Source organism: Callospermophilus lateralis, chromosome 5 (genome assembly GCF_048772815.1).
Source record: "Callospermophilus lateralis isolate mCalLat2 chromosome 5, mCalLat2.hap1, whole genome shotgun sequence".
Classification (NCBI taxonomy): Eukaryota; Metazoa; Chordata; class Mammalia; order Rodentia; family Sciuridae; genus Callospermophilus; species Callospermophilus lateralis.
The window spans coordinates 55,968,772-55,984,365 of record NC_135309.1 but is presented as its reverse complement, the minus strand read 5'-3'; the positions used below and the strand labels follow the sequence as shown (position 1 = coordinate 55,984,365).

General features: G+C 39.9%; 1 protein-coding gene across 2 annotated transcripts in view; it reads right to left on the bottom strand.

Annotated features, from left to right (window-relative positions):
* Positions 1-1,280: 1,280 nt before the first annotated feature.
* The window catches only part of Snx24 (sorting nexin 24), a 159,857-nt gene continuing 145,543 nt past the window's right edge, over positions 1,281-15,594 (bottom strand). The window contains exons 4-8 of one of the 2 annotated variants that reach the window (XM_077109385.1): positions 11,531-11,625; positions 10,031-10,063; positions 9,456-9,520; positions 3,971-4,034; positions 1,281-1,352 (exon numbers count right to left, since the gene is read on the bottom strand). In XM_077109385.1, the coding sequence (XP_076965500.1) occupies positions 1,325-1,352; positions 3,971-4,034; positions 9,456-9,520; positions 10,031-10,063; positions 11,531-11,625 (285 nt within the window). In that variant the 3' untranslated portion in view covers positions 1,281-1,324. Of the gene's footprint in view, positions 1,353-2,608; positions 4,035-9,455; positions 9,521-10,030; positions 10,064-11,530; positions 11,626-15,594 lie in introns of those variants that run through there. The other variant, XM_076855893.1, reaches the window with a different exon arrangement.

Genomic DNA, 15,594 nt, shown 5'->3' with positions numbered 1-15,594 from the left:
CCACAGCGGCAGCCCCCTCCTGCTTTCACTTTTTGGGGGCATATATCCAGAGGTGGAATTACTGGATCCATGATTGTCGGGGTTTTTAGTCCTTGTTCCCTCCTGACCTGCGGAGAGATGGGGAGAGCACATCCCTACCAGGACGAGCCAAGAAAGGAGAGGGCCCACTGACCGCTAGCACCCAGCCCTCCCTCGCTGCCACAGGACAATCAGAAGGGTCAGGGAGACCAGTCAAGGCTGGGGCTCCTTTATTGAGGAAGCACACACAGCTAATATAAGGCACAGGAGCCAATCAGGATAAAGGTCAGCAGAGTTCACGAGTACACCCATTCTACAGGCAGTAAGGGGAGACAGGAGCTGTCCACGAGGGCAGAAGGGTTCTGAGCCTATCCTAGAGGTGGTCCGATTTTTCGTCACAACCCAAAGTAACGCGTTCTGGCTGATCACCAGGCGCCATCTTAGCCATGTGTGGCCCCAAGACCAGGAAGTGAGCATCAGTCTCCAAGTTAGGTTTCCTTTTCTCCATCACAGGTTACTATTTCTCTGATGTGACGTGCCCTACACATGATAATTTGTTATTTTTTTGAAGAAGCCAGGTGTGGTGGTGCATGCCTGTGATCCCAGCGACTCAGGAGGCTGAGGAGGGAGGATCTCAAGTTCCAGGTCAGCCTCAGCAACTAAGTGAGGCCCTAAGCAACTTAGTGAGACTCCTTCTCAAAATAAGAAATAAAAAAAAAGGGCTGGGGATGTGACTCCATGGTAAAGTTCTTCTGGGTTCAATCCCCAATATCAAAAATAAATTTTTTTGAAAATGCAACCATTTTACTTTACTTTTTGGGATCTATTTTCTCCACATCCTTGTAAACATTTGCTATTTTCTGCTTTTTTTTTTTTAATAGCAGCCATCCCAAGGAGCATGCTAGAGTCCTTTTTAACATAGTGCACAGTCTGCACAGTGACATGGGGCAGCCATGTCCAATTAAACCCAAGAGTGAGATATTATTAAATATAAATGTGCGTTTACACATCTGATAGTCTGATTTTTGAAGTTTTTGATGTTTATAATTATTTAATCAAAACTATTAGTCCATGCATATACATATATGTTTATATACATATACAGAAAAATTAGTTTATGATTTTTCTTTTAATATTTTTTAGTTGTTGATAGACCTTTATTTTATTTATTTATATGTGGTGCTGAGAATCGAACCCAGGGCCTCACACATGCCAGGCAAATGTGCTACTGCTGAGCCCCAGCCCCAGCCCAGTTTATGACTTCTTAAAATAAAAAATTAAAACAAATCCATTAATATGGTACTGGTTATATCAACTGTAGCAGATCCATGCAACTGTAAAAAGAAGAGAGAAGCATTTTAGGTACTGACATGAAAGACTGCCAAGATATATCAGATGAAAACAGATATTATATGCTGCCATTGTTATAAAAGTAGGGAAGGTAGAATATAGAAATATATAATATTTGCTTGCATGTGGATGAAATATCCCTCAAACTTTTAGAATAGCAGTGCTTAGGGGAGGGAACTTAGATATGAGAGTTGGGATGGGAGAGTAATTTCTGTTTTATCTATCCTTTATATTTTTCATTAAAATTTCAACCATGGAAATATATTCAATCATCTTTCCAAGATGCCTTCCTGAGCTGAATTGTCCAGAAGGCTGCCAGCTCTTTCCCAGACTCTGTTGGAGTAATGTTCTGCACACTGGATGTACTTTGATGAGAAATGGAGTGGAATATGGAGGTGGGTGAGTACCATATTCCTGCTGCTTTGGGCTGTAGTTGCCAGCCAGCAAGGGTTGAGAAGCAACTGCAGTGTAGGTGCGGCAGCTGGACTCTTCGTTCTAGTGCCCAGTGCCTAGCCTCCTGGGTGCTGCTGTGAGGCAGTAATGGTGATTACAGGTACTTCCTAATTGGATTTGCTGATCCCTGGATTGTAGCACCAGTGCTGTTTTTCATCTCATTTTCCGCCCCCCACCTCCAGCAGCCTCCTGATTCCCAGAGTTCCTGCTTAAGGTACAGGTTATCGCTCTCCTGGCAGGTTGGTGCTGAAGGTTGCTCAGACTTTCTAGAAGGCGTTCCTGGACACTCACCAGGAGGAGTCCACGCCTCTCATCCTTCCAAAAGATTCTGCAAGCATTCAGTTTCCTCTATACAGCTCTGTTTGCTTAAAAGACATACAGTGGTTTCTAGTTCCTATAAGGACTCTTGTTAAAATTATATACTAAAAATTTAAATATAAAAATGAATGTCATCACTAAGAAAAACTTTAATTCGCAAAAAAGATTTCTTGAGTAGCGCATAATGTTTGGTCTGTATTTTAAAAACTCTTATTATCTTGGTAAATCATCAATGAGTGCCTATTGGCTTAACAATAGATGAGGTAATTTCATACGTTATCAGATTAGAAATAAATGCCTATGTGAATGAGAAGTTTTGTTTGTGTGCATACGCTTATGTGTAGAGACAGACACAATCTGTTTCTAATAAAGTGCTAGAAGCAGAAGATAAATTAGAATATTTCTTATTCTTTGTTTTTATTTAACTCAAAATAGCTAGTAACATAAAAACATTTAAAAAATATCTCCAATACTTGACAATTCAGTTATTTTTGGTTGATGACACGTGATTACTTAGTTTTTGCTTATTTCCAACATGTAATGACATAATTTACCACAAAACATTTTTAAGTTTGCAGTAGGCTTTAAACTTACATATTTAGATCCTAATCAAACACCATGATGTAGTTATTAGTTTCAATCTTGAATATTTTTCTCCCACACAGAAATTTATTAAAGCTAATAACCACAACTAGGCTAGCTATTAATTAGTTTTTGATGAATGCCCATGTACAGCACACACATACAGGAAGCATATATGCTTTTATCCTTTGCTACTCAAAATATGAATGTTCAACATACAGTGGAGTTACATCAGAAACACATTTAACTGACTACATGAGGTCAGCGAAGAGGAACCCACAAGGAAAATAACAAGAAGCCGGTGACAATGCCACTAGCTTGAATGCACGCCCCCCAAGTGAACCCGGACCAGTACTGTGCATCTGCTCTTGCTTCAGTCATCTGTCTCTTACCCAGCAAGCATCTTGTAGGGCTCAGTGTGGTTCTAGTGTTTAAAAGAATGTGCTTTTTATACACAATTGCCCCCAAACCACCACCATCAATGAAATTTGGTCTTCAATGGAACACTCTTATCTTCCAACACTGGAGAAGAGACTTGATGGGGTGGGTGTACAGACTTCCAATATGGTACCTTTTTAAAGGGCTTTCAAGGGTAGTCCTAACCCGCCATTTCCTCTTAGGCACTGCTGTTAGAAGTTCACTTCTGGGACGGGATATAACTCTACTGTAGTATAAATTAAAATGCCATGATTTTTAAATGTCATAATACTGTCAATAAAATTTAATTTCCAGTTTGGTTCCTTCCTCACAGCACAGTGTGTTTCTGTGATGTTCTTCTGGTGCCAGCACTTCCGAATGTACAATCACCGGCCAAGAAAATTGCAGGATGAAAAGATTAGTGTGTCATGAGATCTGAACAAAAGTCCACCAAAGCTGATCAGTCTCAGTATGATTCAGGATATGATGTTCAATTAGTAAATGGTGCGACTGAAGCAGAGAGTAACTTCGGCGACACTCTGTGCTCCCAGCAATCTACCGTGACCTCCTTTGATGGGTTTCTAAGTTGGCAGCTACTTCTACTTCTTAAACACTCGGCCTTAACCTGACCACCACCCTGGTACAGTTTCTATTTTTAAAAGCACCATTCTAATGGAAACGTCCCTGCCCTGAATTAAGCTGGGACTGTGGATTTTACCACTAGCTAGAGCTGTTATGCCATAGAGTTTAGGTTAATTTGGTAGATATCGATTTCCTTGACTATGACTTTGAAAACTTGCTTCAGCTTCTTTGAGCCAAGTAGGATTTCTACCTGGGCTGCAGATGAGGGTAAAATATCCCATGGAGAACTCCTTCAATGACCACATTTGGAAAATCTGAAAAACAAAATGAAAACAGATTTTCTTATTTGCATCAAAAAATATAATTGAATTTGCAGAATTTAACAAGGTAAGGCCACCACAACCTAGGAATCTGCAGCGTCTTGCAGTTTGCCCTGGTTCAGGATGTGCTATCATTCATACAGCTTCGGCCGGAAGCCGCTTTCGCGTACCACCAGACGCTGCAGGAATGTGCAGCCAGATTTGTAGCTTATTGATTTAAGGGATGTTCTAATGGTTAATGCTGCTAGGCCCCAGCTCTTTATCTGAATGTTTTCTCACTAGGAAGATGGATTACTCTGGCAATTCAATTTCTAACAAAATCTCAATATACTTGAAGGAATTCCAAGATTTCTACTGGGAATACTTCGCTGCAGTTTTTCCATTGTGGTTTACAGCAGTGTTTTAGTCCAAGTTGTTTTGAGTATGCTTGTTCTATTACACAAGTTTCTAGAGAGCAGCAAGATGGGGACCTTTCTTACCAGCCTAAGAAGGCAAATATCTGACAATAGCCATCCTGTCAAACTTGAAAAATCAGCCACTTCTTTTTCTGTATGATATATAAAGGAGACTCAGAGGCACACTGTATGGTGTACCAAATTCCAGTTATCATTGCAGGTGAAACACAAATGGGTTGCTTGAGAGGAAATCAATCTGTCTTATGCTTTAGATGCTTAAGTTCTAAATTTCAATCTGTACATAATTATATCCAGAAACTATCCTATAACCCTGCACTTAACTGTAAGAAAGTGGTCTGAGACAAAGAAATGATGTCTACTTATTAATCCACAGTTAATGTTTACTGACTAATGCTCTATAGGGTGCCTACTACCTAGAGCCATGTACAAGGAGACTGGGCTTCATCAGGGAGGGAAGGCTCTCGGCAAGGACGAGCAGGGGAATTTGAGGCAGAGCAAGTTGATGGGAAAGTCTGCAGCAAGAGGGGGCCTGAAGGTTCAGAGATCTAAAGGGAAGACAGGCAGGAAGGGGAGCGGGCATGAGGAGGCCAGATGGCAGAGGGTGCCAAGTCATGCCTGGGAAGAATCGACAGCAATTCTGCCTTTATCTGAAATATAATGAGAAGCTATTGAAGGATTTTAAACAGAGTGAGACAGGATCAAATTGTGTTTTGAAAAAATGACTTTGGCTGCCACTCAGAGAATGAACTGAAGCTAGTTCAAAGCAGACACAAGGAAATCAGCTCCGTTTCTGGAGGATCATGGTGTATGATACAGAAAAGAGGCTGGATTCTAGAGAATGAAGGAAATGACCTGGTGATGGATCAGATGTGAGCAGTGAGGGATGACTCTGAGTTTCTGGATTGTGTAACCAGACGGTGGAGGGGGACCAGAGTGGGAGTGAAACTGATGATCGTAAGTGAAGAACTGTCCCTGCCCATGCAATGTAACTTACATGCTAGATGCAGAGGCAAGCAAATGAACAAATAAACAAAATACATCTTAAAATGTATCTCATATAAAAATATTAGAAATACTAATAGCAAAACAGAGCTACTGATTGATTTTCAATAAAATGCCCAAATGGGACATATACATGTAAATGGCACATGTGCCTTTATCCTCTGCCATTCCAAATCTAAAAGTTTACTTGAAGATACATGAAGATACATCATACATATATTTAGCTTAAATAGATTCAACTAAGTTCAGCAAAAAGACAAAGAAAACAACACTAAATACTATGAGTAGTCTATAGCACCATTAATATGCCAGGCAGTAGCTCAAGGACAAAAAGAGAGCCTAGCAGGGCAGCTAACGAGGCTGGGGATGGAGAGAGGGGAGGGCTTCATGTGAAGGGGCCCTCTGAGGACAGACCTGGATGAAGTGGCAGGAGCCAGCCATCGGGGTGTTTAGGAGCCAGCATCCCCAGTAGAGGGAACAGCAAAGGCTAAGGCCTTACTTACACTTACTGTCCACCCACAGCTGAGAATGTACAAGACACTAGACACTGGGGACTTAGAAGGTGAATGTGGATGGTGGTGGTGGGAGAGGCAGGACAGGCGGTGTGTGACCATTACTCAAGGATGTAAAGGGGATGCTCTGATAAAAAGTGAACAGCAGAGGCACACGCGTGTAAACCCAGTGGTTGGGGAGGCTGAGGCAGGAGGATCGAAGTTCAAAGCCAGCCTCAGCAAAAGCAAGGTGCTAAGCAACTCAGTGAGACCCTGTTGCTAAATAAAACACAAAATAGGGCTGGGGATTGGCTCAGGGGTTGAGTGCCCCTGAGTTCAGTCCCTGATACCCCCTCCAAAAATACCCCAAAGTGAATGGGATGGAGGGATTTTATAACAAGGTTGAGTCTACCAACTCGTGATCCATGATATGATAGTTGGGACTTCCCCATGGCCCTCTTTGTTTTTCATTTGTTCTACTCTACTTAAACTCTGGGCTTTGGCTTCACTATACACATGATAAAATGTCTGGTGATTTGTTTGCCACCCCAATGGCATATATGATCCATGGCATGGGCAGGACTGTTATTTACTTTTATGTCCAGTAATTTGAAAGTACATAAGCATGTGGTACTAGCTGGTACTTATTGTGTGCCACACACAGGTCTATGTACTTTGTTTTATCCATCAGTATTAATACAATATCCATTATTGCTTAAATTACTCTGAAAACTGTCCTAATCCTTGTTTCCCACTGAGAGACAATGAGAAGAAATATAATTTGGGGTAAGGTTTGTTGTTATTTTTGTTGGTTTTCATTTACTTAATAAACATTTATTGTGAACTTAAAAAAAAATATGAATGAGTGGAGGAGGGACTCCAGCAGGCAGCTCTAGTGAGATTGCTGCCAAAGGCCCCTGAAGCTGTGATGTTCATCAGGAGGCCTGGGAGATGAGGCATGTGTGCAGACCCAAAGGCTGAAGGAGGAAGAGGCATCAGGTACCTGGGGAGGAAAGGTTAGCACATGTGATTCCCAGAAACATTTCTAGGATGGAGGGGACAGAGTGTTGGACAAGGTCTCAGGAGACCCATAGACTAGGGCAGACTACAGGGGCCTTGCAAAGCATAGCCAGAGTTTGTGTTGGATGCAAATACAGTACCATGCCTCAGTTGCACACATGGGGTAAACAAAGCCATGAGCAAGGAGAAGATTATTCAAAAGAAAGCACAGTAAGAAGAGAAGCCCAGTATAGCCTCCATCGAGCTGCCAGAGGTCTGAAGAAAAGCAGAAAGCCGTGGGGAGACAGTGTTTGATGGAAAGAACATGAAACATCTAAAGCTGATGAAAAGCCAAGCAAGATGAAGAATGAAAATTGTCCAGAGAGTCTGGCCACACTCAAGTCACAGGGGACCTTGGAAAGAGTTGTTTTGAATTTCCTAGAAAAATCAAAATGAAGACCAAAAGGCTTATGGTTTTCAATCCATTATACAGGGCACTTTTTTGACTTCTGATGTTGAAAGCTATTAGCATGTTATGAGAAGATAACGTTCAAATATCTGAACTTTAAAAACAGACACTCCTCTGGCTTTTTGAGGGTCAGTTATCTCCAAAGATATTTTCATATTCAGCATGCTCTGGAATAAACTCAACATCTTGCTAAGAGGCATCATAATATAAGAATGTGATGCAAAGTAAAGTTTCTCTTCAAGTAAAGATTTGCAAGAACATGTCATTAGTATGACACCTTCTAAGGTAACAGGAATCTAATTTATGAAACTAGGTTGGACAAAATCTAAGAAAATAGGTGTGATGACTGGCCCTCCTATACCTGGTTCCATCTAACCACTAAACCTATTATTTCCATTTACTCTTCCAGAAGGTTCTTCCTGTTCTTGGTTGTCTAGTCAGGTGTACAGCATATAGTAGGTGCTGTTTAATAATGAAAGGGTCATCAAGTAGCTTCCCTCTTCCATTATATCCTGGCTATTCTTTTCCTCAGTGATCACTCCACTCTCTATATTTATGCAGGAATTTAGGTCAGATTCGTGCAATACATGAACAAGAACAATATCTACAAAAAATACTTATGTGGTTATTTTTAAGAAAATAATATTTTACAAAACACTCCCTCTTTAATCTAGACTAGGTTGCAGTAAGAATATTTGCTGGAGCTCAGTGGCAGGGTGCTTGCCTAGCATGTGTGAGGCACTGGATCCTCAACAACACATAAAAATAAATAAATAAAATAAAGGTATTGTGTCCATCTACAACTAAAAATATAAAAAAAGAATATTTGCTAATTATAACATTTAACATAACATCTACTAATATAACATGCATACTTGTTAAACATGAAGAACTTAAGAGAAGCAATTATTCCTCACTGAAAATATTTTGTAAACAACAACAAAAAACCATTGTGAGACTAGTCTTTACATCAAAGGCAGATCTGATCAAGGTGCTGAGGGGTCCCTCAACAGAGCAGGGCTATGTTCTGGCCACCTTTCCTTCGGCTGACAGCCAAACGGGTGATCTGAGGATGGGGTCCCTTGCTACAGACAGCAGTCCCCTTTCTCTTGCTGGTGATAAGGTTTTCTTGTCAGAAACAAGGGCTGCTTTCAATAGATCATTTATCTAGTGCTATCTAGTTGGTGTGCTATCTTGTGACTGTCAGAAACAATGGCTGAAAATTCACTTTATGCAAAAAGTGCAGAAGACAAACTCAGACAACAAGGAATACGTCCATCAACCCCCTGAGACTGGGCAAGTCGGGACTTTCCTGAGTTCTGGTTTTCTGGTTGGGCCAATGATACTACCTGCCCTGCCTATTTTGTAAGGTTACTAAGAAAAAAACGAGTTAATGTCTCAGAAGGTACTCATAGGGACCTGTGTAAGAGAACGCTTTGAGAGGGACTCCGGGGAATTTTAATTTTGTAGTATAGAGAAAGGACTCAGGCTAAAAGGTTGATTACTGTTATACTTAAATCAATTAATTTCATTCAACATGATAACTATAAAATATATATTCAACCACCAAAGATGCTTCAATCTAAATGGGAATAGAGCTACCCTTGCAATACACACACACACACGCACACACGCATGCATGCATGCATGCACACACGCAGCTCTTTTGGAAAACAGTTTTAAAAGGGGTGACAGTATTAAATTTGAACCACCCATTGCATCTGGATAAAAACAAGCAGATGCCCAAATATTACCATCCCCCCCAAAAAAATTAGAGACAATAAATATCTTTCCTCCTTACCCCTTCTTGTTCTAATTCAAAATAGCCTTGTAAGAAAGAAAGAAAAATTACATTTCCTCCTAAAAGGCCAGCCCCAATTAAAATTCTAAATGTCTCTTACACCAAGAGCACTGGTTTATTGGCAGATTATTAAGCCCTGGACCAATGTCACTCTGTTAGACCTGTATTAAAAACGTGGTTTATGTGGTGCAGGGTCAGATCAGTAAAGAGCTGTTAGCAGATGACAGGTTTGATTACCGCTGGCTGCAGGCAAGACGTATGGATCCCTGAGGAACAGCAGCACCGGCTGGTGGGACAGTTTGCTGGAAAGGTCAAGAACAGGCATGTCAGCATCAGGGGACGACGGTAAACAGAAAACACTACAAACTAGCTTTGAGGGGATCAAACTGCTGTGTGGGGATAGCTCAGGGTTTATGTATCTTGCGATGTGGGTGAATAATAGCAAACGCAAGGAATGAACTGGCACCGTGCTCATCTGCTAAACATTTCTTTGTGGAATCAGAAGCAGATACATAATCTACACAATGCATCATTGCTGAAAATTATTTTCTTAAAAATCTGTAATATGGTCATAGATAAAACAGTATTCTTATTACTTGTACGAAACAATGTCAGTCTCGTAATCATTCACTCTTATTATAACTGGTCACTCCTGTAATTCCCTATCAAATATTTATAATCTTAAAACTAACAAAGGCTTTCAAGAAAAACACAACTTTAAACACTTATACCCTGTATAATTATACATTTAACAAGACCACAGTCTTTTTCTTCCCCTGAATAACTCTTGATTGACTAGTATGAGTTCTTACCTTGACTCTTCAGATTCTGTCTCATCAAAAGATCTAAATTTTTTTTCGAAAAGAAAAAGAAAAAGACCAAATAAGCTGGGTCAGTGTTTATACCAACATAGGCAAAAATGGCCAGTATTCTTAGAGCACTAAATTGGGAGACGTAAAAAAGTTGTGAGTTTGGAGTTCATACTGAGACACAGCATGGCTGATGACTCATCCTAAAGAATCTTAAGATTAGGGGTTGGGGTGTGGCTCAGTGGAAGAGCACTTGCCTAGTATGCATGAGGCACTGGGTTTGATCCTCAGCATCACATAAATATAAAATAAAGATATTGTGTCCACCTATAATTAAAATATAAGTATAAAAAAAAAAAGAATCCTAAGATCAGGGGATTCTTGTATTTCCATTTTCCTGAAGATCACTTATGAAATCCCAAGATTTTATTACTACTTTGGGGCTTATGTAATGATGAGATTTCATTGACTGTCATTGGTAATGTCACACATATATGTACTTAACTTCCAGTAAACACAGACACACAAATTGGAACTGAACACACCAACAACAGGTTATTTGATACGTGTGGTATATAATTCTGGTGCTGGGGCAAGTGGCAAGGGGCCCTGAGGAAGCAGTTCTGGTGAGGAGCTATGACAGGTGTGTGCAGCTCCCACCAGCAGACGGCTGGGGCTTAACAACACTTGGGGTGTGGGAGCTTGATCATCATGCAATTGGTGTGGCTCCTTTCAGGTGGGCCTGGAGGCAGTGAAAAATGGGCAAAACCCTTTCCCTGCCGACTCATTTCTCTGTAAATGTATTTGTTCTGACGGCCTTCTGGGGTTATCTCGGCCCCATTCATGTGTCCACAGCAGGGCAAGTGGCTTGTTTCAAAATTAATTCTGCAGCCTTTCTAAACTGCTGGTGATATCAAGCCTCTCGTTCCTTCGGGGACACAGACTAGGGTCTGCAACCCAGCCATTAGAAGTTCCCAAGGGAGAGGGAGCAGTGAAGAAAGAACAGTAGAGAAAAAGGGCCTGGGCTCTACCAGTACAGAGCGAGATCTTGGGAAAGGCACTTAATTCCTGCATTTGTGTTTGCACAACTGTAAAATTACAAATCACTCTAATGTCTTTAGAGCTTTAAAATGATATGAAGATGCACACCAGGTGGATATGGGCTTGGTTCAAGTATCCACAAGTTAATAAACTGTCCCTAAATGGACCATCTAGATTCATAATTCCCATCATGTACCATCCCTCTATGCAACAGCATAATTTAAAAGGTCAATTCCTTACATCTAAACATGAGTTCGTAAGCCTTGGCCATTTGGCAGCAAGATGGGGACTTGGAGGGAATTCCTCTGACTACAAGCAGGGGGCGAGCAAGTGCTGTCCCAACCAAAAGATTGGGTAAAGCCAATCTTCTCCTTGGGCACCACTCTGGGATATTTGTTAGGCCAAGGAATTACTGAAAAGTAACTTAAAATATACATCTGGTATGTACACAACAGTTCTTACCCACAGCTTTCTGCCTTTGGTAGAGAGGGCAAGTGTCTCACATTTAAGAAATCAAGAAAGAGTTTGGGAAGTTCTTCATTTTCTAAAATGACAGCCTGTGGAAGCAGAAAACAGAATTAGAAACTGAAGTGAAGTTTGCTAGGCAATCAATCAAAGGAACTATATCAAAAAGTCATAACCGTCCATCAAAGTCCTTACCAGCAACATTCTCACAATCAATAGGAAGAGTGGTCCCCATTTTGCCCACCAAGAATTCAGGCTGACACATGTGCTATGCAGTGCTGACAAATGCTGTAATTTATTCATTCAGCTGGCATTCACAGAGCCCCTCCTATGCTTCAGATGTCAATCAAGGGACAAGGCAGTGGGAAAGCTGCTACATATAGTCCCTGGCTTCATGGAGATTCTAATCTGGAGTGAATATTTCAAACCCTAAGCACATCAATAATCCCACCAAGATATGTCATTAAATAATTCCCTACTGAGTGATAAATGGTCTGATGTGTGTGTGTTTGTGTGTATGTATGTATATGTGTGTGTGTGTGTGTGTGTGTGTGTGTGTGTGTGTGTATAATCTCCCCACAAGAGACCACTACTATTTAGGAATACTGAAAATAGTTTTTCTAACTGGAAGATTTAGTCAAAACCCTCAGCTATCACCTGTTCTGCACTAGGATCAACTGACATTTATTTCTATGTGGAGAGCTCCACTTAAAGGGTCAGTAACAACTTTACCTGCTAAGTGTAAATCAGTGTATACATTGAAAAAAAAATCTATAGAGTTCTATCATTTAAAGAGCTCTGTTAAATAGCTGGCATAATGGCATAAGCATGTCAGTATTCAGAGGTTTGAATTATGCAATTTAAAGGAGAACTCTGATGGACAACTACACAGTGCATTTTCATATTTATGGTTTTTTAAAAAAAATATTTCAAGAGTGTGTGAACTGACCATATTTATGGTTTTTTTAAAAAAATATATTTATGGTTTAAAAATGACCATATTTATGGTTTAAAAAACCATATTTATGGTTTTTTAAAAAAATATTTCAAAATTGTGATCTCCCCTCCATTTTTCCCTAAAAAATTATGGAAGGAAACAGAAAATATAATAACTTCTGAAATTAAAATAACTATTGGTAAGAGTCCTTTTTTATAACTTATCATGGGGAAATTTTTTCCCAATAAACACATGTTGTTTAAAGACCAGTGAAAATTGATGTTGAAATATCATCCACACAGCTAATCAGGAACAACCAGGTAAGATAATGAATAAGATACACAGCAAAAGAAAAAAGTCAGGTCAAATTCTGTGTATCTTTCAAATATACAATTCTTCATAATATCTTGATTTTTATTCATAATTTACATATTAAGTTGTCCCATTTCTCATAAGGCTTTGGAATTGTTGCCCAGTTCAGGACATGTAGATGAAGTGAGGGACTATATCAGTTGCTAGTCCTGCTAGACTGAGCTACTAGTGCCCAACCCTCTTGCTGTTCAGTTCTAGAGAGGGCTGGCTCATCTGGAGAGCCAGCACTGTCAAAGGGTAGGCGCTGTCACTATTTCTCACACAGTCTGTGGTAGCCATGGAAGCTTAAAGAATAAAAGAGAAGAAAAGTGGAAATTCTACTTTATTTATGAAATATTTACTGGGCATCTCTTGCATAAGAGACTGGGACACAAGTGACTTCTATGGTTTCAAAGGAGTGTGGGCTGGTGGAGAAACCTAGTGATGAACAAGTATACGCGCGCGTGCGCACACACACACACACACAATTTCAAACTTGAGTTTAATAATAGAATCAAAATACTTAAATGTTTTCCCATGTAGCCATATATATATAAATATCTGTGTATATATCGCATATTTATTTATAATATTGTTTCCCTGATTATAAAAATACAGAAAATGGAAAGTTAAGAAATAAAAAATAAATAAACCTCTGTCCAGAAGCATGATCCCATTGCTCTTGCAATTAATTTCCTCCAAATCATTTGACCTTCATCTAAATTTTTACCTACCCAAGGGGATTTTGGGGATGCCCAGAGGTCATTATTTCAGTGCCTGGTACTCAGAAGCTTGGGGAATTATCGCACATATGAAACTCTAAGGAATTTTTGCCAGGATACGAGTTGCAATGGTTATCAAGTTGTTAGTGATCTGTCTGTTTCAGAGGACACATAATACCTATTTAAATAATAAAGCTTAATGTTGTAACAAATACAGAGCTGTTCACTGGGGCAATAGCTTTAATTATCTATACAAGTGGTAGCTTTCAGATTAAAAAAAAACGGGGGTATCACATTCTTATCTCCACCCCCACCTTTTTAAAATAAATTAAATCAATAACAAGTGTGGGACACTTTTAATGACCTGAACTACTTAATTTCCAGGATCTTTAGACATGTCATCCATCACCGCAGTATGGAGGAAGACATCTCTTGAGTGTTCAGGGGGTTACTTTGGTTTTATTAATGCAAGATTTAGGGAATTTTAACAAGGTGAATTGTTTATTTGCCTTGACAGATTGGCTTACAATGCACTGGCTACATCTACAGCATGATCATTAATGACAAAAGACAGGCAAAAAGCTGTTTACACTGCAACACAGGGACAGGAATTAATCCTGCTCAGCCTCCCCAGAGTTCTCCAAATAGATGATCACATTGTTTTAGGTAACATACACTGGCAAAAAAAGGATACAGAAAACTCCAGAAACTTGTATTTATTTTTGTTCCCTGAATATTGCCAATTAATATTTCCCAGAAAACAATGACCAAAATGTTCTTAGGATTTACAGTCAAAAAGAAGGAAGTCCTGGAAGGGGGAGGGGGCTAGTTAAGCAATCAGTTATGTGGGCAGGAATATTTTCTTAACTCTGTTAAGAGAGCTTGTATGAAAAGAATTAATACTTAAGTCCAAACAGAGATGAAGGGTAATATAGCAGAATTTACCTAATTTAATAAAAAATGTACAAGTGAAACAACTGTCATTAATTAGTACAGAGATGCAAAAGAGGAATTAAATTAGTTCAACCAAATCTTTCTGTTCATAAACACATGATCTCACTCAGGAGAGACTGAACAGTGAAGTGGGGCCTCAAAACTGTTCCATTGACATTGTCTTCATTGCTTGAGACGCTTTTGCTGGGGAGGAGTTGCCCCTTCTCAAGGCTGCAACCTGGATCATCCCATGAACTTGAGACCCTCATCTGGTTTGGATCACCTATCTCTATTCCATGAATAAGCTCTTAATTTTTTTTTTTGAAGTCACATTTTTGGACAACAAATCACATTTCCCCATTGTTTAAGATGGCTTATCTTTTTATTTTTGACTAATCTTCAATGGTTAGTCGTTTTCATTCTTTACAGAGTAGTGCAGTATATGAAGCATGTGGGCTTTAGAGCAAGACTTGGGTTCAAATTCTTCCTCTGTTACCTTAAAGGGAAAGGTCTCCAAGAGTCTCTGGTATACAATTAGCATTCAAGAGGTGTTAATTCTCTTTCCTTTGAGCAGTTTTGTTGAATCAATGCCCAACCACATATTTTATCCATTTTGGAAGTTCAGGTTATTGTCCATCTAGTAAAAAGGGATTCTTAGCCTTCTATGATTCATGGAAATTTTTGAAAACTGGATAAAAGTTGAGCAGTTTGCTTGATTTTAAAAAAAAATAGACAGGGCTGTGGCTATAGCTCAACTGGTGGAGTGTTTGCCTAGCACGTGTGAGGCACTGGGTTCGATCCTCAGCACCACATAAAAATAAAATAAAGGTATTGTATCCATCTACTATAATTTTTTAAAAAATACACAGACATTTATAATGGTGCTTTCAGAGGAGGAGGCTCTCGGACCACTGGCAGCCCATCGACTGCCAACTTCTAGCTCAACTGTGACACCACACTGCTGGGTGCACTTATTTGGCTGGGCGCCTGACACCCAGCCGGTCCTGTGCTGCATGCCAGCTCCCCAAAGACACACTGGCCTTCCTGCTGCCGTTTTCTACTCTGTCAATTAGAACCCTGCTGGAGTGTGGCTGCCTGGCTATTAGAACTCATTAAGG